This window comes from Sebastes umbrosus, chromosome 2, assembly GCF_015220745.1.
Source record: "Sebastes umbrosus isolate fSebUmb1 chromosome 2, fSebUmb1.pri, whole genome shotgun sequence".
In the NCBI taxonomy this organism is placed as follows: Eukaryota; Metazoa; Chordata; class Actinopteri; order Perciformes; family Sebastidae; genus Sebastes; species Sebastes umbrosus.
Genome location: NC_051270.1, coordinates 7749576 through 7773976, shown reverse-complemented (window position 1 = coordinate 7773976; position 24401 = coordinate 7749576). Strand labels below are relative to the sequence as shown.

The 24401-nt window shown below is 38.2% G+C and overlaps 2 protein-coding genes across 3 annotated transcripts in view; one reads left to right on the top strand and one right to left on the bottom strand.

Moving 5' to 3' along the window:
- Nucleotides 1-16362, bottom strand: part of rhpn2 (rhophilin, Rho GTPase binding protein 2) — a 35718-nt gene extending 19356 nt beyond the window's left edge. For both annotated transcript variants that reach the window (XM_037793993.1, XM_037794001.1), the window contains exons 1-3: nucleotides 16132-16362; nucleotides 9983-10098; nucleotides 3961-4089 (exon numbers count right to left, since the gene is read on the bottom strand). In XM_037793993.1, coding sequence (XP_037649921.1) covers nucleotides 3961-4089; nucleotides 9983-10098; nucleotides 16132-16197 — 311 coding nt within the window. In that variant the 5' untranslated portion in view covers nucleotides 16198-16362. The remainder of the gene's footprint in view (nucleotides 1-3960; nucleotides 4090-9982; nucleotides 10099-16131) is intronic.
- The window catches only part of slc7a10a (solute carrier family 7 member 10a), a 46284-nt gene continuing 38035 nt past the window's right edge, over nucleotides 16153-24401 (top strand). The window contains exon 1 of the mRNA XM_037794017.1: nucleotides 16153-16283. The gene's annotated coding sequence lies outside the window, so the exon portion shown is untranslated. The remainder of the gene's footprint in view (nucleotides 16284-24401) is intronic.

The window sequence follows — 24401 nt, the reverse complement described above, 5'->3', positions numbered from 1 at the left end:
ATAATAATAATAATCTAATAAATTCAGCATATACAGTAAACATAATCGTGTTTCTTTACACAGTATACTGATATATCTCAGGCTAAAACAAGACATTCTGGCTCCTATAGAAGTTGAGTGGTGGCTTATGTAAATTAGCCACAGGTTAGCTTTTTTGCTTATTTGCTTTCTTGACCATAGTAACATGGAAAGATCTATACCGTTCCAGGAGACTATGTTAGCATAGCTTTGCATAAAGACTTGGACAAGTAGGAAACTAGCCTGGCTTTGTCCAAAGGTAAAGAAATCCATGACAAGTTGTGGTTTGCAACTAATGATTGTTTTCACTGTTGATTGTTTCATTGAAGTCTTGTTTACGTTTATTTAATGTTTATTAATCTGATCAGAAGCCAATAAGTATTCATTTGTGATAATACTAAACCATTTCCCCCCTATTTATTATTATTATTCGTTATAGGATCAGTAAAAGTGCAAGCACCCAGTTGTCAGAGGTTGCAAAAGCTGAGCTCATCTCTCTAGTGTAATCTCAAATGAAAGACAACCGCAAATTATTCTTTCCGCTCTATCTCTTCAGAGTAAAGTTAGTGAAGTGTCCTGTAGTGATGATATCTATGCTATTATATCTATTGTTTTCATGTGTCATAACTTTAGCTGTGCTGATTCATAAGGTCTGTAAATTCAGTTTGTTATCCTGGTCAAGAACATTATACACAGTGGACCTAAACAAACATTTATTACATGATAAATCCCAGTACAAGTAACATGTTTGTACTGTGAGTGACACTGAAGGAATATCACACTCATATACAGTATGCATATAATAATCATAATGTTCAACAAAGTGCTAATGAATAAGAGTTAATGATAAGACTGTCAAGAACACAGTGCGTGAGAGTAGCTGCGATTTGTTTTCCATAGTGTGGTTAAAGTAGGTCACACGTGTACTGCACCAGTCACATATACAGTATGTGTCTACTGTTATGCATTACCTCATGCCAAAAACCAGCTGAATCTGGTCTGAGTGAGAATTAACCTCAGAGAGACGCTATTCAGAGGACGGTGGACTTGTGGGAAAAGCCCAGAAAGGCGAGGAGAGGGTTTTTGTCTGCGTACTAAGATTGAGGTTGTATTTCAGGCTGAGAGGAGGAGGCTAACTCTCCATTGTGGCCGTACAGCGTCGTCCCACTGAGACACCTGCTTAGACTTTCTCAACATAGCCAATATTCCTCATGTGCGTGTTACCTGTACACCTGCATGCATGGCCCTTTGTAGATCTAATGGTGTGAATGCGATGATGTGAACACTTTGGACATTGCATGTGTTTTCATTTTCTTATAAAATAGGCACACAATGGTGGTTGTCTGATGGTAGCTTCACAGCATGCCTATTGTCTGTGGATGGAGCAGGTGTTTCTCTAAGGGCCTGACAAGGAGGCTGAATGTTCCCACACTTGAGTCTGTCTGATCCCATGTGACAGAGGACACTTGGGCCCTAATATTGTACCGAGAGGCAGCTGTTGCATTTTGTTTATATCTTGTAATTAGCAAATTAATGACACTGACATTAAGTATTTTAACCGATTAATGCAATCGGTTAAATGGTTAGAAGAAATATTAAAAATTAAATAAAAGCTGAGCAAAACTCAGAGGAACGGCTTGTCACTTAAAGGAGAATAGCTGGTCTACCTTAACAACCCACCTTCCTCAGAACTGTTACCATAGTTACGACCATACAACACCCCATCTCCCATAACCCTCCACAACCTCTCTACCTTTCTCTTCAGTCTGTTGTGATTTGTTGTCATGGGCAACATGGCATCCTCTACAGAAGTGTGTGTGTGTTGTCGTTTGTGTATGCATAGAAATGATTATATGTATTATATGTGCATTTCTTTTATAGTGCGTACATCACACATGCTTGTGGTGTAGTATATGTTAACGCATTTAGGTATTGCTTCCTGTCACCTGTGTGAATCTAGTAGTGCAGGTTCAGTGTGTTTAGCATGTGTATAGTGTGTGTGTGTGTGTGTGTGTGTGTGTGTGTGTGCCTGGGCAGGTGGTTCATGGAGGTCTCAAGTGTTCTTAATCAGAAGAGCCACCTGGAAGCAGACATGCTACAATCTACGAGCCTTTAAATCAATTAAATTGCATTAACAACAATATCTTACAACTTTTAAGTTTTATATATCCATAATGGATAATGGATAAATCTTTATTGCCTTCAGTTCATCATTTATTCTCTCTAAAATTGAGACCCAGCCACAAAGTGTTTGCTTTCAGTCAACCAAGTGCTCTCCTTTACAAACCTTTAAACCTTTTTGGTTATTTTGTCAGTGAGTGTCATGTCATGTCACGGCACACACAGATGTCAATTTTCAAATATCTCTCACCATGTGTTGTCATAAAGTCCTTTGTGCCTTACTAAAGCTTACTTGAGACGTAACTGGGACAACACGTGAATCCTCATGACATACATAATGCATTTTAATCTACACCTCATAAACCCGGCTTGTCCTTAAAGACAGAAAACATCAGCACCTATCGCTGTCACACACGCCCACACACACCCGATCATCATTGAACCAGATGCTTATCTTAATTTGCATACAAGTTCAGCTCACAGTTTCCTTGTTGCTTTGTGGCTTGTCTCACAAAAACCAGCCGGTCCAGTTCAACAACAACAAACTCTCGCACTTTGTCTCCATGCACATCCTGTATGTGTCGCTCTTCCTTCATACACCCATTTTGTCTGCTCCTCTGTCATCAACTGTCTTTCATCAAGGGTACAGGAATACTTAACCGCAGAGTATCAGTTCCAGGTCATTCTCTTGTTGGCTGCCAATCAACACTAAGTGTCTGTATTCTACTTCTGTATGAATAGACTCTGAGGTTTAGATCTCCAGATAGAGGACTTATTTGCATACTAAGATCACTTAGACCAGTCCTCTCTTCTGCGAGTTCTGGATTAGGATCAGAATTACATCAAGATTTAGATTAAAATTGTACAGAATTTTGGGGCAGTGGAGTCCTTATTATTATGTGAAAAGCGTAGAGTTGTTCCGATACCAGTATCGGAAATGTGTCCGATATTGCCCAAAATTCGGGATCGGGTATCGGGGAGTCTATGCACTGATCAAACCGAAAAAAAAATCAACCGTTTAACCAGAAATCAATTCTTCTTCGTTGCTCCAAAACAGTAGCCTTCACTGTGCAGTTGACCTGTATGTATCATGGCTGCCACAGGCAACTACTGTTTTAGAGCGGCGAAAAAGATCTGATTGCAGGTAGTTTGTCAGGTGACGATAGCAAACAACAACAGTGCTGTGCTAGTGGAGAGTGTAACAGTAAGAGTAGTCAGAGCGGGGGAAAATGTCAGCCATTTGGCAATATTTTACAATGGAAAATCAAACAAGTAAAACTATATGTATGTATATAGGTATTGGAATTGGTATCGGGAAGGAAATAATTGTATCGGAACATCTCTAGACAAGAGCACTGGTGCCAAGGTTATTTGCGTTTACACCGGAAAGCTCTGACAGCTGTGCATGCATTTTAGCATGCAATTTATTTAATAGCCTCATCACAGACAATTAATCTGAAAAATGTAAGTAATTACATTCTATAGCCTGCGGATGCATTGCTACTGACAACAAATCTGAATGTATTTTTCCATCGGTGAAGTCAACAGTGCAAAGAAGCTGTGTGGCTAACAAACAAGCCCAGAAAATAAGTTGCTGTCTTACAAAATCTTATTTTCTGGTTTTATTTCCCTTTCACAAATACCCCAAAGAAGCTGTATGGCATTCGCAGACACCTTTGCGCTGCTCCAACTTCACATGTCCTCCTTTTTATGAATTTTTTTATGAAGATGCTTGTCACTCAGAAGTAGTTTAACATATTGCACTAGCTGTGGTAGCAGTAGTAGAATCAGTATAGAGGGCGCAGTGATATTTGGACTTACTGGGTGTTCTGGTAGACCTCCATTGAGCTGTTGAGTCCTTCCAGATCTCCCATCAGCAGCTGCAGGTTGGAGTTAACGTAGCTCAGCTCCAACAGAACCATCTCTTTGACCTTGTTGTTAGACGTAGCCCTGCACACGGGAGAGATTTGAGGGAAACAAAAAATGAAAAGACATAAAAACTGAGACAAAAAGGTCATGATGAAACATTTGAAATAAAGAGAAGAAAAGCAATATCAGCCTTGTTATTATCCACTCTGACGTTGCCAAACTTTGCTGCAGCTGATTATTAAAACAAGCGTGCCTCCCCTGGTATTCTGGACCACAGACCTGCGTCACCGTGCCCTGCTGTGCACTTGATTTACTCTCCACTGCACTACAGCTTAACCAAGATCTATGAATCACAGCTGCAATCCCGGTGTAGTTCAACAGCTCATCCCCATGGTACAATCATTGTTTTAAATCAAATCCACCATCAAATGACAAATGCGATATGGTCGCACTATATTTCATGTCGGAGAGGTTGGAAGTCAGAGGTCAGTATTGTTTTAAGTACATTTTACTGTACAATGTTGTGTGCTGTTTACTGTACTGTATTTGTGTTGAGGTGAGGAAGATTAGTGCATAGTGCATTACACTGAGTATGTGTGTGTGCACAAGGGGTTAGGGCTCACTGCACGGCAGAGATAAGGTTGAAATAATACATGTTTGTGTGTGAGAGTGTGTGTGTATGTGTTAGCATACAAAGACAAAGTGGTTGGGTCCTTTCTAAAGCAGAATTTATGATGCATTGTTAGTTTGTGAAAACGCAAACTGCAATTCACACGCATCCATGGTGATACAAGGTAACACACACACCTCAGTGGTGTCACTTTATCCTTATCTCTGTTTTACAGTGAATCCTAACACGTTCTCTAGCAGTCGTAACTAATGAGAGATGTATCCACACGTACACGCCCCCACCATAAACTCCAGTCTTGAGATGTCTGCCTGTCACCTGATCTCTCTCTCCACACTGTCATTACAGAGGATGGGATTTTTAACAAGGAAGGTGAGATGTGAAGAAGCGCTGACAGGCAGGAGTTAATAAAAAAAATCTGGTAAACTGATGGTTAAAGAGCTAAAAAGACTAGGTTTTAACCAACCTAGTTTTTGAGGGCTGATTTTATATTGATGATCTATTCTCTATATAGGGACTGGAGGTTAAAAAAGCAAGTACCACCTACATAAAACAAAAACAGGAAAGGGAAACTAACAGTTACATTCCAGAGGAAATCTGTACAACATATTGTGAATTTCAATGGAGGATATCAAGATCAGCCTCATGGAGAAGGTTTGGTTAGAAGAGCCTAAGCAGATACTTAATCACACCTGCTCAGAAGCATCACCACACAGGCCAGCTGCTGGAGGAGCTGTGGCTCCCAGGAAGCCAATCACTACCACATGTTTTGGGCCTGCAAGATTTATACAGAATTAGTGACTATATTTGAGACAAAATTTGCTTTTAACTGGGACAAACTCCTTTTTGAGCTTCTACATTCAACATCCACAAATATTAAAACAAAATACTTATTTGGAATAAGAAATGGCTTAAACCAGACACCCAATATATTGAAGACTGGTATCGTATCATATAATTTATTAACTTTTTTATAATGGAAAGAATCACTTTCTCCATGAGGCTTCAAGAAACTAAATTTGAAGAAATTTGGGAGAAGAGGAAAAGGTATATTTCCCCGAAACATCCTTCTTTTATTTAAATTTGTGTATTTATTTTTATGTTTTCTTTATCTCAGTTGAATATTTACAAAGAAAGAGCATCTTAAAGTAAAGATAACTGTGTGAACTGATGCTGTAATGTGATCCCAAATAAAGGAAACATTTTTTTTTTTTTTTAAATGGGGAAAGTGGTCTAAACACTAACAAACCATTAATAGCCAATAATGTAATGTTACCTTGCATACTGTATAATAAAGCATGTCTTAAAACTTTTTAGAAATCAATGGAGTCAACTGCAGGAATACAGTATATGTACCATCCAATAGTTTGATTTTGTTTTTTTGGTTCAGTCTGCTCTTTGGTCTTTTATGCTCTTAAATTACTGTCTATAGTTGTTCTCTCCATAAAACACATTGGAACGTAACAGGGAGGTCAACCCACGCTTAGTATCACTTCCTATTGGCCTGCTGAGGGGTTTCTGGGGAGGTTTGGCCTGGGGAATCCATCAGGGTGGAGGAGTTGGAGGAGCTGTGGTTTGGACAGAATAGATGCCAGCTCACCAGCCCACAGGCTGTTATTAATATCTAATTTAATATCAAATATCATCCAACAGAGCGTGGGAATGAGACTGTAAACCAACAAGAGTGGTTTCACTCAGGTTCCCCCATCCTTCTTTTCTGTTTTTTCTGTTTTTGGCAGATTGACCGTGAGTTGTATTTTTCCTTGAAGCCTTTAAATCTGAAGAGAGGTATCTGGTACTGATAATGATTGGAGTTGACCGAGATTATTACTTTCTATTAAATAAAGCTTTAAAAGGGCACATCATAAAATTCAGTTTAGTCGTGATGAGGAGTACTCTACAGCCTGTGTTGTATATCGTCTACGATGGCTCTGAGGGAGCCAAAATATCCCCGATGACATCATCAAGGTTACCTCTGCTTTGGTTTGAGATCTTACATTTTTTACAGAATATGTGCATTACACACTAAAGGTGTGGGGTTTGAACGAAAGTGGCATTTTGGAGGTAGAGAGGAAAGTAAAGTGCATCATGGGAAATGTCGGATCCTGTGTTTTTGGAGCTTAAACCATACTCTGGACTAAACGTGATGATATCAAACTTGTCAACAAAGATAAGTCGAATTTTGCTGTTCAGGTCCCTCAGCTGTGGAACTCAGTATCTCTTCTCAAGAATCATTTTTATATTATGGCTCTGTCCTTAACTGATGGTGCATTGTTGTATCTATTTATACGATTTGATCTTGTATTTATATGATTTTATCTTGTTTAGATCTTAAGCTCTGGATGTTAATTACTTTTATCAAGCTTGTATTGTAAAGCACTTACCTTGTAACCTTGTTTTGAAAGGTGCTATATAAATAAAGTTATTATTATTATTATTATTATTATCTGTCAGACAGAAGAGAAGAGAAGAGAAGAGAAGAGAAGAGAAGAGAAGAGAAGAGAAGAGAAGAGAAGAGAACTGGTCTGACCAGACTGACTCCACCTGTTGCTGATAGAGAGAGGAATGCAGAACAAGGAAAAAGGAGAAAATATGAGGTTGGGGAATTGAAAAAAAAGACGCAGAGCATACTCAAGAAAAGCAAGGATTTAGGTTCATCATACGCCATAATGACTCAAACTAATCTTTAGCATCTTTTTATGCTGCTATTTTGTATCATCTTTTCTTAAAAAGGGGACGTAATTTGACACAAGCCTACATGAAAATTATCTGGAATGGTTTGATTATTGATGCAAATTTGTTTTTGACACGACAATCCAGGTGGATGTCTAAATAGGTTAAGGATAGCCATGGCAAACGTGTTATCCACACACAGATGGAAGGTCACGGGTAGAGCCGCAGTCAGACTGCATATGATTTAAGACCATGAAAATAAAGCTAAGAGCATACCTGAAACTCGAAAATGCATCCAGGCTGTTCTCTGTGCTGCAGCTGGGCTGGTAAACACACACACATGCACGCACATGCACGCACATGCACGCACATGCACGCACATGCAAGCACATGCAAGCACACACACACATACATACAGAGTCCACTTGCCCCTGGCCTTGGCTGGGCAGACTATGTGAAGTACTGGAGGAATGTGGAGGCTTGTGAGGCTGACAGTAGGCTTAGACAGGCCTAATGGACACATACACATATACAAGCACACACACACACCCCCACACAGCAGTATCCTCCTCACCAGACTAATCTTAACACAAACGGAAAGAGAGCTGATTCAAGAATCCCAGTGGGAGATGAGGCTATACAAGGCGCACCGTTGTACCTTTTTCTTCTCTAGATTCAGTGCCTCAGTGACAGAAGACACCACACAAGACACTTTTTTTTTAACAGCAAAAACCTTACAGTTCACTAAACTTAACACCATCCTGACTGCTGTGAGGCACATTATCCATGCCAAAAGCCACACAGAACAGAAGGTGGACACAGTAACAGGAAGAACTGTATAACCTTATGCAATCCAATCCAGTGAGCCTGCAATAAACACTACTTTTATGAAGCTTACAATATTCCATTTCTGTTGTCAGAGAGCTGTTGATTCAACTCTGGACATTTTTGTGGCTGTACACACGTTTTCCTGTAGATTTCCTACAATTATCTACAACAAACAAGTCATAATATGATGACTTATGGCTCTAGATGTTTTCTAACTGCTAATTTTGTTTCACCAGACAGCTAACTGTTGACAAACTTGTTTTTTTCCAGCATAGCTGGTAGCACATCCTCCTCCTCTGTCACGGCTCGGGCCCAGATTGGATATCACACTAACCAGCAAATTTATGTTGATGATCCTGAGCAATTTACAATAAAACTAATTTTCTCGATCTCCAAAAATGCACTCCTAAAATACAAAGGCCTTACATCTAAAAAAAAAAATCCAACTCCCCAGAAGAAACTAAGACTTCTGTCTACATTTTATAAAAGGCCAGTACTGACCTTTTGAGGAGATAAAACATGGGGGGGGGAAATCAGTATTAGTCCAAATGAGGCAAAATTGTGCCAGATTACAAAGTATTTCTGAAAGCCACCTATGTCTTACAGCCCATCTGAAGCATTTGCCTTAAAGGCTACAGTAGAGAAAAGCAAAAGTAAAAGAGGACGGGTTAAACACTTGTGCACACTGCATTGTTGGTCAAGTGCAATGGCAGGCCCCTTAAACATACCGTAGATACTGTGCAAACATGCATGTAGCACTTTTTGACTGGTGGAGTAGAGATTCAGCCTGGCTTGAAGCTCTGCTGACTGTTCAGGTTAAAAAAAAATAAATAAATTTGCTCTGTCCAATGTACCTACATTTCTTTAAAAATCAAAAACCAAGTCTATATTTTGTTTTACAGGTAACTGTATATCATGATATATTCCTGAAAATACACAATAATTGAACATAAAAAAGGGCTTAGGTTTATCTCAATCTTCGTTTTACCCTTAGGCAAGTGCTAGTCACCAGGTTTTCCAAATGTATGTAGAAATGCAGGAAACAGCATTCAGAAAAATATGTAGTGTTTCGTAAGAAGAAGCCCCCCAGCCAGACAAAAACAAAACGCCTGAGGTTGGTGTACGAGGACAGTGAACTTCCTAATTTTTCTCTGTTGTTGCATTGTACCTGCTCAGAAATCTGATCTCAAATCCAGCCATTCAATCCTACAAGAACAGGTATTTCAGCAGGAAGAAGACAAATCTCGATTTATTTTTAAAATCCCAGAGAATAGAGACAAACATTGAGTCTCAGAGCTGTTGACTATGTCACATCTTCCTCCACACTAAATTCATGTTTTAGCTCCACAGCCACATGATAGCACAACAGAAACTCAAACTTCTCCTAGTCACAGAAGAAAAAGTCTCTTCTGTAAAGTGACATATAATCAAAATGCAAAGCCTCAGTAAAGTTTCTGAGGTTTCTTCTAAAGCACGTATCACAGTAGCTCTTTGTTTTCTGCTCCTCTTCAAGAGTGTTACCTAATATTTTCTGTTCCTCTGTGTTGTTCCATGTCTTACCGAGAATTCATAACAACTGATGACAGAACAATGAAGGTGATGAAGCCAGTAAGTCTCAACAGACCAGCTGGAGTTTACTAGAGGTTACATACAGCACAGTGACATAACTGACTGAATGACACATGGATGAGTGGCTTTGCCTCATGCAACAAATGCATAACTGTGAGCTCAAACCATCCTGCACTTCCTACTAAAAGCATCCATATTGTAGGGAATTAATAAATGAAGCTGACACAGATGTATTGCATGCATGCATGTATTATCGGTCATCGGTGTAGTTCTTACTTCAGCAGGTTCTCAGCTCCGGCCCTCATCCTCATCTGCTTGATGATCTGCTGGTTCAGAGAGGCTCGTTTATTCTGCACTTTGCTTCGTCCAGTCTGGGCGCACGGGTTACAACCCTGAGAAAAAGAGATGCAGGAACAAACATGTCAGCAGAAGATAATATCTTGTGTGATAAGTGAAAAAGAAACGGCATGTGAATCAAGAAAAATGTGCATACTGCAAAAGAAAAGGATGATTTCTTCATTGATGTTTTTTTACATTTTAAAATCATAAAAAAGATCTTCAATTTAATTCAAGTCGTTCAAAAAGAGTTGATCGTGGTGAATTTCTATTGTTGGGATAATCGTGAATATCCTCACATAAGGATGAAAAGTTTTTTAGCTCGCTATCATGGTAGAGAAGTGAAAAATAGAGCCTGCTTTAAAAAATACTAGAATTATCATGTAAGACAGAATAGACTCACACATCATTTACATGCACACTAATATTCCACTATTATTCCACATATAACAATATTCTGAATTTGATACGGGTCATTGTAAACAGCATACTCGGTTTGGATATTCTGAATTAGACCTTGTTCCTAATGGAGTATTTTCTGATTAAGACATGTGGGATACGTCGATATTATTCAGGTTTTAGGAGCATTCTTTGGACATGTATACAGCGCATTCAGAATATGTGTCTCAATTGGGGTTTTCACGGCAGTTTGCGACACACGGCCTCTTGCCCGTTTACGGCCAGCTCTCTGCGATGTACACAAACCAACTAGCCGACAATTTGCAGAGATGCATGCCCAAAAGAATTTATGGTTTAAAGGAGAAACACACCTACTTTTAAACATTATGAATTAAGAAGGTCGTTGAAGAAACGAAAGAGGGAGGCTGTGCTCACACGGGCGAACAAGTCTTCCACCGCAAATGAGAATAGCAGAGGAATATTCATTTTCATTAGCCATGTAAACAGCTTAGTAGGAATATTGTCTTTTTTGGAATAAGGGCAAAAAACAGGAATATTTTGTGTATGTAAACGTAGTCATTGTTTATCTATTTATCCTTTATTTATGAAAGGGGGCCGTGTGATTTATGATTACCTTATTTAAGATTGTTTGACTGTTTGTTGTTAACTAAAAAGGACATTCACTAAAAAAAGATGTGTGTCCTATCTGTGATTCAATAAAACTACTTGTTTCTTAACAAATTATAAGGTAAAATAATTCCAGTATGTTTTTGTGCCATTTTAGGAGTTTTAAACATGTTTTGATGATTATAGTTATAATATCGTGATTCACAATTATTTTGGCCAGGATAATCATGACATGAAATTTTCATATCGCCTCATTTATTTATACCAGGTCAGTCCCGAGCAATTTCCAAAACAGATTGTTGCTGTACAACTGTGAACAGTGTACACTGTACTGAACAAGCGTCTTTGTTCTTGTTCAGAGCACTCAGAAAAAGTCGGTTTACATTTGGCTTTCAAATTAATTTATGTGAATTTTTCCTTTATCTTTAGTCCTCGATGTAAGAGTAAAAATAAACCTAAATTGGGCGTGGAAGGAGCTGAACCTTGTTTAACTGTACTCAACTCTGACACATGCTCTCACTCTGTATTTACACATAACGGCCTGTATGTGTGCTGTACTGTGTCCTTGTCCCTATCACACACCACAAGTGTCCCAGCCTTACTAAGTCAATAGGCTGTCACTCATACCAGTACAGATAAACTGGCCTGAGACATTCACAATGACTGACTCACAGCGCAGCGGAGGTGTGGTCTGTACTGTACTCTGGCTGGCAAAGAAACACCATGATGCACAGAAACCAGTCAGCTCAGTAAAACCAGTTGGTTTAGAAGTCCTCAACTTGGGACACATGCACATTGTATTTATTTATAAGTATGAGGTCAGCAGCAGAGTGAGCTTCAGTTTCTACATTAGCAACATCAAGGTAAAGAAACTCAAACAACATAACAACTATTTATGTAACCATAAGGTGACCATAGATGACACAGAACCAAAGAGAAAACTCATCAGTGTAATTACATGTTCATTTCTCAGATATTTTTTTAAGTCTCAAGGTGCAAGTTCACCTTTTGCGATGCACATCAGAAACAGGGAGAATGCACTGACTCACGCTTAGCAGAGCAGACAACAGCGTGACTGTAATTTCCAATTTACATTTTCAGTTTTGATAACTAAACAGAGCTTTAATTGTTTTTAAAGGATGTCAAAGGATGTCAAAGTCAATAGCCAAATGGTTCAAGACGCATACCACATAACTGCAACGTCCTACATTCGCATCCAGCTGAGGACCTTTATTGCATTCATTTCCCTGTCTCTCCTCTCTTGTTTCCTGTCTGCCTCTACACTGTCACCTGCCAGAATACCCTGTCAAAATACCAAAAAAATAATCTTTAAAAAAAACTAAAACTTGACTCTTGTTATGGATACTGCTCGGAGGGATTGTTTATTATCATTCAAGTCAGTCAGTGTAGTTGTCACCTGTCACATTTTTTACATTTACATGTTGCTGATGCTCTCCATCCAGAGAGACTTCGTGTAAAATGAGTAAGCAGTGTGACAGTGTCCTTCTCTTTCAAGACCTCAGGTCAAATGGTTGCAACAAGGGTCACATTTAACTTGCCACTTTCCCTATAACCACTCCGCTGTAGTCATCTGGGTGTTCCTGTACAAACACTTCAGTAACCTGAGGGTGTAATGATTAACCATTTACGCAAATGAGAGCCTCGTTAATTACACATTAACCTTATCGAGGCGCCCGGGGGGCGTGGCCTGGACGTAGCAACAGCAGCTATTCTTAGAATGACAGCAGGGTGAGGCCGTCAGTGTACGACCGGAAAGGGCGTGGACTTATTGCAATATGTTGTCACGTTGATCATTACATCAATACTGGGGTGTATGTTTGTGTTAAAGAACAAAGGTGTGGCTGGTGGTTGATAGTAACTATGTCAGCACGTTCCGTTTCCATTTTTAAATTTGTATTACGCTATGAAACTTCAACCCAACATTACTCAGTGACCATTACATCATGTCTCATCATCAAGAATTACAGCTAGTCCATAGAAACTAATGGTTTGACACCACACCTCTACTTTCGGTAAGCTTAGTCAGAGACATTATGACTTTTGTGTTTCTTGGACATTGTTTTACAGTGTCTTCTTGATGTCTCTAGCTTGTCTGTCTGCCTTAATGCTTGAGAAAAAGTAATCCTTTATAGAGCTCAACATTATATCAAGTGACACATGAAACTGAACCCGTAGCTCTGGCTACGCAACTGCCTTGCCTTACCCACTGAACCACTCAGGGAATTGAACCCCTCCTATCCACTGGCATACTCGAACAGTACACCCTTTCTCTACGAGCGAACAAAATACTTCATCACAGCAAAATACAAAGACAGTCCTGTCCGTTATCATATCCATCAAACAGCCAAACATTCTGCTGTTGTATAACCAAGGCCCCATAAAGAACATGTACAGTAGAGCATCATGGGATGGTTGGTTGGATAATGGACTCATAATTGCTTGTTCACCCCATAAATACACATAATGTGCTCAGCATCTCAATGAATTCATGTATGTTCTCTAATTGACTTCACATATTGAATCTACTCCAATTACTGAGGGGACGCTTTGACAGATTGCTCCGATGGGGATGTGCTTCATTCAATCCAGAGAAAGACATCTTTATATTCAGTGAAATTCAGTGAAAGTGAAAGACAATATTTGGTCACAGCTGAATCTCTCATTTGTCTTTTTCCAATACAAACCCTGCTAAGGGGATTTAAGTGTGTTTCCAAGCTCAGGGAGCTTGTCTGGTTTCTGAACCAGGACACATGTTGTCAATTTGTGTCTGTGGTCTGGCTGAGGGACGGCCTCGGGCCAGATGCTACGTCAATGCTCTCGCTGGCCGAGGAAGGATGAGGAGAAGAATCATGCCGAATCGGCTTTTTGTTCTGCCATCTTTCCATCCCGCGGCCGTCCAGTCGGACCTCAGCCAGCTGGAGGTGAAACAGTGGACGGGCTGGGAAGGCAGCCCTGAACCACAACAGCTCCCCAGAGCATCGGTCGAACCCAGTGAGGCCTTGTAAATCATTAAACTCCTTTTTTCACCCAAGAGGAAGAGGGGCACAGAAAATGGAAGCAGAGATCATCTTGGCTCCGCTTGGTTAAAATTTGACCAAAAAAAGTTTCCAAATTGCAAATCCCTTTAACATGACAAAATGAGAATGCAGAGCTCATTGCTTTGTGGTTTCGGCAAATGTGCCAGCCTTTTTTATACTGAGAAGGGTTTCTGCAATGAAAGTAAAGACTCCTGTTCAACACTGAGGACAAAGGAGAATGAGAACGATGGAGAAAGAAGGTTGATATAGGCTCTACAACGTGTGTTGCAGTCATAAAGTAAACAGTTGTGATTGAGGTGTTGGGCTCTACAGTCAGTCTCCCATCATGTCCTACGGCAGTGCCAGACCCTGGCTCCCACTGACCTCTTTATAGACACAGGAAGTGCAGCACAGAGCCTAAATCCAGACAGCGTTCAGAGGGGGATTCGGGGGGATTGAAAGACACAAAGGCCCTGTTCAGATGCCCATCCAAACAAGCTTGTCTATGAAAAACACTCCGGTTGAGGACACTAGTACAAATGTGAAGGAATGAGCCACAGCATGGCAGACAGGGAACTCAGTGCAAACACGTTAGGTAATCACTCAACCGCTGCCAAGTGCTCTTCTCATAGCCTCGAACTGACAGCTCTTGAAAATGTTACAGTCGCAGGTACATGAAACGGGTTGGAGGGGTTTTCTCTGCTGGTCCCAGTGCAGTGTATGTTAATTACTATTTAGTGATATCTCATTAGCTCATTTACATGATGAAAAGCTCTCAACTTCAACAAAAACACCAGCAGGGAAATTACTCCTCTTATCTGATCTATCAATTTAGATAACCGGCCAATTACATTTCAATCATTTAGCTTATCCTGAGCACCTCCCATGTGTGCAACTGTAAGATACAGTTAAGGTCAAAGGGTCAGGACTTTCATGGTTTTGCAATGTTCCCTTAAACACGTCAGTCATTTATTGTGATTATCTTAAGGGCAGGAGGCTAGTCTGACGTCAGGTTACCAGGCGTGTCAACAAAGCTTTTGAGGAATCCTACATCACATCCTGTTAAATGCCACCAAAATCCCCATCATCACACCTCTTTGACACACCAGCAGGGAACTGATGATGATGTCAATTATGGGATGTTTGGTCACTGCTCTTATCAGTAACTGTGGGAGATATACAGCTATTCTCGGACTAACACACACACACACACACACACACGCACACTGACAGCTGAAGCTGACAGTGTGTGTGGTTTCCGCTGCTGTTGGTGACACATCAGAAGCAGCTAAGTTTTAAGACTTAGAAAATTAAGATTAAGAAAATAAAATGAACATTTAAAAGTTGACTTTAAGTTTTCACTATGTGGTGTTTTATATACACTTTTTATATTTATTTTATGATTTATTATAGGCTAATATATTGGCAAGTTAAGTCAGTTAACGTAACGTTAGTTTGAAACAGTGAACTTGGGTATGATAGGCTAATTTATATCATAACGACAGTAAAGATTAGCAGCTAAATTTTAAGATTTAGAAAATAAAATGAACATTTAAAAGTTGACCATGTGGTGTTTTATATACACATTTTATTTATTTTATGTTTTTTTTTAAGCTAATACATCTATTAGAAAAATCTATATTTTCCCATGTCAATTAAGGTAACGTCAGTTAAGGTAACGTCAACGTCAGTTAACGTAACGTCAGTTAAGGTAACGTCAACGTCAGTTAACGTAACGTTAGTTTGAAACTGTGAACATGGGTATGCTAGGCTAAATTATATATCATAACGACGGTAAAGATTAGCCTACAATTATAAGTTTAATGGTGAAGAGGGCTCCATTAAATTACTTTTATATGCTAGCAATGAATTGTCACTGAAAATATATAAATAAAGAAATAAAGTCAAGCCGTAAACTTGTCAGAAACAGTAAACCAACAGTTAGCTAAAGTTCTCAACCGTTAAAAATCTCAACGTAATCATGACGTAGATATATTCTGTTAGTGACGGAGACACTAAACTCACCTTTCTGAAGTAACTACCGTCTCCTCCGCTGTCTTTGATGCCGTTTGGTAAAAGAGTGTCCGTCATCCTGAAGACTCTCAGAGATTGAAAAAACAAGTGAACTATATATTAAAAACTGTGTTTAAAACCAAAGCGCTGCTGCTGTTCAACAGGTGAGTTATCCTCCTCTCTTCTTTCTCTTCTCTCCTCCAACAGTAGTTAGTGTCTGCTCTCTCTCGCCTCTCATCCGGGACTTTTCCAGCCAGAAACCAGAAGGTCCGCCCTAAAGGGGAAAGACTGGGTGGTGCGTTCAGTGACCAACAAACTCACCGGACAACACCTGTTGCATTCAGGTTATGTACGTTACACCGACGTTATATAGTAGGCTACGTGACGTGACATGACTAACAAGCTACCACTTTACTGATATACATTTAATATAAATTTTACCTTCATTTAATTTAATTTCAAAATTTATTTAGAAAAAATGTAGAATAAAAATTAAAAACATATATAAAAAAACAAAGAAAAAGGTGAACAATTTAACACAGCCTAGGTTGGGTTTGATAGAAATATAAAAAAAAAGCATACAATTCAAATACTGTTAGAATAATTTCATGTATGTATAAAGGGCTGTTAAATCTTAAAATACACTCAATGTTGTATATTCAAACAAAATGGGAGAAGGAAGCAGAGATGATCATATCTATGGAAATGTACCAGCTCGCAAAATTGGAGGGAATTTAGTTGGAAAAGCCTGATAAGGTATTTTATTACACCCTCTCGGAAGTCCCACTATTATGGTAACTCCCCAGCTTGCTGGAGAAATTGTGGAAATCAAAATGCACATCATTATCATGTTTTCTGGGATTGTCCTGTCATTCAAGATTATTGGAGAGAGATTCATGATGCCTTAAGGCATGAAATATCTTGTAATTACAAGATATTTTCAGATGTCATGTTCCCATGGAGTGCAAGACTTTATTTTTTGGACTTATGCCTCAAGAATGGTTGAAAAGAGACAAATATTTGTTAAATATATTGCTGGTGGCTGGTAAAAAGGCTCTGACGAGGAATCGGTTATCACAGGAGAGCCCAACTCTGAATACATGGATGGATATTACAATGGACATTTATAAAATGGAGAGGATAACAGCATATGTTAACCATAAACTGGAATTATTTGTGTCACGCTGGAACAACTGGATCAACTATGTAACACGTGTTACATAGTTGATCCAGTAAAAAATAAAATCTATTATTGTATGATAATGAAAAGATCACTCCCTATTTGTTCATACTGTTGTTTTCAATGTTTGTTTTTATGTGTATAACAAATCTTAAAATACGGCACTTTAGACAGACATGGTTGGGTGGTGTATGTATACAGGATCTGTAAATTATGTTATGTATGTTTGTTGCAAAGTGTCAATAAAAATATAATTAAAAAAAGAAAAAGAAAAATAATGATCATACCAACAAGTGGACAGTCAGAAACAAGTAGTATTACATACAATGAAAAGCATAAGAAAAATAAATTGTCAAACACTGCCTTGATTTACATATCAAGAAGAACTATAAACTTATTTAATCCCACCCCTTCTCCATAAGTCAATTATTAATTATTAACCAGCTTCCTTATTGAGCCATACATTTACTCTAATTAAATTTTTCTAAATTTGTCAAACTATAACTATTATTATTTATAATTATTCTAACTATAATTATTACCTTTTAATCTGTGTAATACAGAAATATAAATTAATTACTGATATAATTATCCTTATCAAAATATAAATTTGTTATCAATCCAAAATACCAATTCATTTCTTATAACTTAATCACAATACCAATTCATTACTTACATATTTAACTTAATCATATTGACTATTTGTTATCTTTTCTTATATGCGCAAATTATTATTTATAATATACAATTTATACCTTGATTTAAAAAAAACTTGCTCAACACTGAACATTGCTGTTATCATGATTAAATATTTTCATTGTGGATTTAAGACATTTATAATATATATAATATATAATATAATCATTTTACAATTTTATTTATTTATTTATTTTTATTTTTAAACATATTTATTTATTACGAAAACGTATTAGTGCCACTTTGAGGGAAAAAAATCTGAGATTTCAAGAATAAAGTCATAATATTACGAGAAAAAAAGTCGTAATTTAATGAGAATAAAGTCACTATTTCTTTTTTTATAATATGTTTATTGGGTTTTCTTATTTTCACAAACACAACAATAAGAATAATAAAAAAAACAACAACAAACAAACAAACAAACAAACACTGGTACAGCTCAGATCAAAAAACATATATAGGAGGTCATAGGAAATAGTCCATAGTGCAGGGAAGTCACAGAATATATGAGTTCATGTTCAGGAGAATCCTTGTGAGATAATGGAGGAGAGATCAGTCACTATTTCAACAAAAAAAAGTCGTAATATTATTATTATTTAACTGGCACGTCTGTCATTTGCTCATAGTACCTATAGAAATTTAAAAATGCCACACACGAATGCTGTCTTAAACTACTCCTGCCAGTACTCTTGACAGTATTTTAGTTTTTTTTTTTTTAGTTTCTTTACTTTCGATATTGATTTAAGTCTGGCTTACAGGTGCTAAAGTTGCACCATCTGGAGCACTGGCTCGCACTAATAAAGTAAATCACTGTTGTGCTAAAATAGCTTGGTCAAAGGCCAACGTTTTGTTAAAAGCTGTAGGTCTATTTACATTTGATACTGACTGTTGTTACCAAATGCTAATTTTGAAAGACAAAAACAAGAAAAGCACAAGTGAGACAGAAAAATCCAACACAATCTCATCCCAACTCGACACATATTGAGGCTTTGTCACACCCCCTTGGCGTCACTACGCTACAGAATAATAATTATGTTGTTTATCTAAAGCTATAAAAAATAATAATAACCTAAATAGTATGGCAAACCAAAGTCACATGTTGACCTCTGTGCCAAAGTAATGTGCCGTATAGGTGCAAGTAGGTTTAAAAAAAATCAAACCTGTTTTTCATCTTCCTGCACTCTGACATAAATAAGAACCTATAGCCCTACTTTATACTGCATGTCTTTAAGTATAGGGCACGATCATCTGACTTCAAATTAAACAGGTTGTTGAACTGGAGTGAACAACAAGATGGTGCTTATCACATGTCATCACATCAGTGATTTTCACATGGATGATAACAACAATCGTAATAGTAATAATGCCTTGGTGGAAAACAACAGTTTTATTGTCTGAGGCTGACATTGCAGTATTTGATTTGTTGAAGAGCATGACTTTTAATATGTAATTTAATATCATATCTTTCAAGAATATATCACTTGGAGTTGTATACATGAGTGGTATGAAACAAATTGCAAATGTTTAGCATTGTCATGAGGTAAAGACATACATGAAAATAATGCATGTGTTATATAAATAAATTAAATCCACAATGAAATGAATGAATTATAACAGCACTGTTCAGTATTGAGTGTTTTTCCGCTGCAGACACATATACTGACAAGGATATGCACATCTCCTACATGTGGGTAGAAAGACAGATAGTCTGAAAGGTACTGACATAAACAGACAGATCGATACAAACATTATAAAAAGTAATAAAAATGTAGGCCTGCGACACCTCTGATTAATTGTTTGCCTGGGTGAACTGAACTTTACCCCCAAGCTAACTTTCATTTTTGTCAAAGGTACCTCAATAGTGTATTATGCTGTAGTGTGTTTAGCTTTCTTTCGTTTTGTTTATTTGACAATTCATTTTAAAAAGAAACTTACATCCTTAAACGTGACAGGGTTTGGAGCCTGTTTAATGCTATGAGGAAGCTTATAGAGTGTTCCAGGGCTGACGTGTTTTTGTAGGCCAACCAGGAAGTTAGCATCGCCCTGGTTCCCTTGACAAAAAGCCAATGACATTTTTCCATTGGGTTTTGCATTATTGCAGAAAATAAGCTCTGTGGCAAACACACGTTTATGATACTACTGATATGTTTTGCTCAGCAAGATAATCTCCACAAATGAACACCACTTTTATGATTTTTAAAGTGTAAATGCAATCACCAGAAGTAAAAAAGCTGACGTTAGGCTTCATGGTCGCATGAGTGCGAGTATACACAACAAGGCTGTAAAGGCGGTGTGATGACATTTAGTTTTCTCATTTAGCCACTTGTTAGCAACCGCCTTTTTGAAGACACACAAAGGCTTCAAAATTCATGAGTGGGTTATTTATTGATGTATTTTATGTTTTAGGACAAAACATTAAAATCTCTTCAGCATTTGTTAACCACAGACCTTATTTCAGGCATTTAACTAAAAACTCATTGACGAGGGAACCAAAAGTGCTAAAATGCTAACTCATTTCCGGGTTTTAGGACTCATTCCTGTAGCCCTCTATCCCAGTCATGGTCACCTGAGTAATTAAAAGAAGTTTAACTCATCTGGCTACAGTGTTAGATTTGCTACGCTAGATCTGGTGTTGTGCCTGTAAAGCCTCTCCTCAGTTTGTTTGTGTTTGAGGTGCATGTGCGTAGCTGGTTTTGCCGGTTAGAAAGCAGGTTAAGTGGTGGTTATTAATGTCAGGAGAGGATTATTGATAACAGCTACACAGAGGTGAAGCCAGGGGAATGAGGGTGCTGCTGTGGCTGTAAACTAGGCCAAGGCTGTCTTTGTCTGGGACATTTCTGCACTGAAAGCCAGACGAAGGCTGATACAAAGGAGACGTTTTTTTTTTTCCAGCCTCATTAAACATCTGTGTGTGGCTGAATAGTTTGGTTTCCCATTTGACTCATGAATGTTAGAACACATTAAAAGCTGCATACAACATGTCTTCTGAGGTCTTTTCACTTGGTCTTTTGTGAAGAATCATAGTTCAAAATGCAAAGTCAGTCGTATTTAAATGATTTTACAAGTTGCAGTTCATTAAAAACTCATGTCAGTTTGTCCATATACTATACAGTAAGACCAAACCACAGAGGTGAATGGGAACTAATGTTTTAGAGGTCAATAAAGACATTCACATTTGTACAATTACCGGCTTACAGCATACTCCTGTTTGACAGAAGAAGATAAGATTGGAGTTGAAGTTGTAACTGACCATTCACTCTATTCAGGTGTTAAACCTTCCCTGAGCTAGAATGATGTCACCACCCTGTACAGACCGGTCAGGCTGGTTATGTCAAGTGGGTCCTACAGTTTCAGCCAGTTTTATGTTGTTGTTGTTTTTTGGGTTAGAACAAGCAAGAAGAGCAGGTTTCGTCAGCACATTAACAGTTCTTGTTCATGGTCAGAGATAGAGACCATCAACACAAGATTTGTTGTTTGACGAATCAAAATGACACTGACCTGATGGAATGGAAAATTGTACATGAAGTGACAAAGTATAATTGCAGGTATCACCACCTACTTCTGACGTCATCACAGAGCTCTGGACTTTGGTTACACAAAAATAAAGAGTACAGGAGCTTCTGTATCTGTGATTAGGACAATATGAAGCCATGTAAAGAGAGTGTAATTTTTAATTAATAATAATCTTTTCTTTTTTCCAAACACAGCATAAAAAACATAACAAAACATAACACCGGTGCCATAATACAAGACATTATATCTTAAATTTAACATTTAATATGTATATACATATACAGTATACACATTGCTTCCCACTCCCACACAGAAACAGGTCCAGCCTTCCTCCCACCCTGAGAGGTGAAGTTACAGAAAAAATAAAAATAATTAAATAAATAATTTATTAATTGGTCAAAATTAAAGGTAATAAGCTACAATAATATAATAATAATCATGGTAGTAAGATAGAAACCTTAAAACATTAATTAATTAATTAATCATTTAATTAAATGTAAAAAAATAAATTAAAAAAACGCCACGTAGAAAAATAATAATTAGTAGTGTTTAAATCTTTATTGTCCACAAATGTGTAAAATGTGTAATTTTGCAAAAGTTATTGCATTTGGTATGAAAGACTTTTTGTAAATGTTCTTGGTTGCTGCAGCGGATCTTTAGTGTCTTCCAGAAGGCAGTTTCATAAATTCTTTAAAAAGAGGATGAACGGGATCAGACACAATTTGTCTGGCTTTTATGTTTTGCCTGTGTTTAATATTTATACAACCCAGTTGTTTTTGCTCTTTCCGAATAATTTTACTGGCCATGTTCGTGATTCATGATAGTCTAGTTTTGTTCTTCTTATGCTGTGAAGTAGTTCTGATACAATTACTATATGTACTATAATACTATAATAGGTAATCAGGGAAAAATGATAAATATTTGCTGGTTCCAGTTTCTGACATGTAAGGATGTTTTAGATGACTGTTGTTGTACTAAACAATATCGACCACTAGGTGGAGGTAGAGGTTAATATTTAAGCATTGACACTGTCCATTAGTCAATATTCTATCCTATTGCATCACTAGATGATCTGCTTTCCTACTTTAGTTTTCAGTTTGTTTTCTTCAAATAATTTTACATAATTCCACTACACTGTAACATTTAGTAATTTGTTTGATAGGCTGACACAAATCTGTTGTGTTGAATGAGGTGCTGCATTTCAGGTCATCCCTATACTCCAAATCACATTTCTACACTTCTAGAAGACCAAAGAAATATGAGTTAAACGTGTTTCAAATAACTTTTCACCACAGACATCTTGACATCTTGACTTGTCATTACAAGAAAAAAAAATAGGAGTAACTGATAACATTGGGGATGGCCCAATTCCATTTAAGCCACGAACAATACCAGAGGTGCCGCACCTAAATGAAATAAAGCCTTTAGATCTCTAGATTTGATGGGTTTCAATGTTTGCCAAGTCTGTCTGAGAAAAGTCTATTCCTTCCCTTGTCACCAGTAGGCCTTTCTCATGGCAGAGCTGAGCCAGTAGCTCGCAGTTACTGGCGCTAACAGTGCAAACAACGGCAACAGTGCTGACAGAGCTAACAGTGCTAACCTGGGGGGGAACGCTACACTTATCAGCTGTAACCGCCGTATGAAAGCAGTGCAGAGCGGCGGCCGTGAGCTAGCCAGTGGGGCACACTCACATGCACGAACATGCACTAAAAGGCTTACTGTCCTGCTATTGTCTGCTGTGAAAAAGACCTGATGTTACTGTTTTGTTGTTCTTAATTTATTTTTGGTAAATACATTGGTGACAATAGGAGATGCATTTTAAAGTGAACTCCACACTATCTTGTATAGGGAAAACAAGACTCCGTCAAAACCGAGTATATGTCTGGACCATGTATGGTCAGTTTGTGAATTTGTGGCTAAATTGTTATACAAATAGTCAGTGGTCATGTGGTACATGTGTCATTAGCTTTAATAGCTGCAGTGTGCACATACTTGGTTCTTAGACAAAGTATATAGTTGTGCTTTTTGCACAAGTTTGCCTATTGCCCTGCCTCAAACTATCACCTGGTGTTTCATGATTTCTTGCACTTTGATTAACTTGTTCTGTTCAATGTGAGTCAGTCTACTCTAAAGTTTTGAGAGCGTATGCACTCGCATGGAACCATGGAAGCAGGAACAATAATCCAAGCTCCCATTGATACGTAATATCAAGAGGGCACGTCAAGTAGACGCCTGAACTGACTTAAGCTGCTTATGTGAGTTAACCCAGCATGCCTTGTTGTTGGTCATGGCTGTAAAACCACTTTAAACGTTTCGTCTATAATCACAGAACTCGGCATGCTGGTGAGGGCGTTTTCTATTTACAACACAGTGTTTTGCTACTGAAAATGGGCAGTCCACACTCTTCACCAACGCTATCATGAGCGATTTAGAATGTTTTCTTCTGGGAAAAAAAGAAAACCCTGTACAACACATTTAAAATATTCATATCAACCAGAAGCAATGTCCTTTCACATTGCTTTTGGTTGATATGAATATTTAAAATGTTTTGTTCATGCAAACAGACCAAATTAAAGGTAATGTATACTGATCGCAACACTCAGCTATCATCACCGTCATTCCAAAAATCTTCCCGTCGGCCCTCAGAGACCCATATTAGTTAAACCATATAGAGGTCCCTGCCTGTTAAAGAGTGCAGTGAACTGAGGGTGTTTTGCCTTTCCGCTCATTTCTCTTCTCCTCACAACGAAGCACAAAGCCGATTGTAAGCGAACTGCCTCCCGGCTGCTTTTCTAAAGGCAGAGGGGGCACTGCAGTGAACAACGGGCACCGGCGTTCAACCCCCGGCCCAACAGGAAGTGCTGTGGGGTTGCTATGCAGCTCTGCTCCCCAA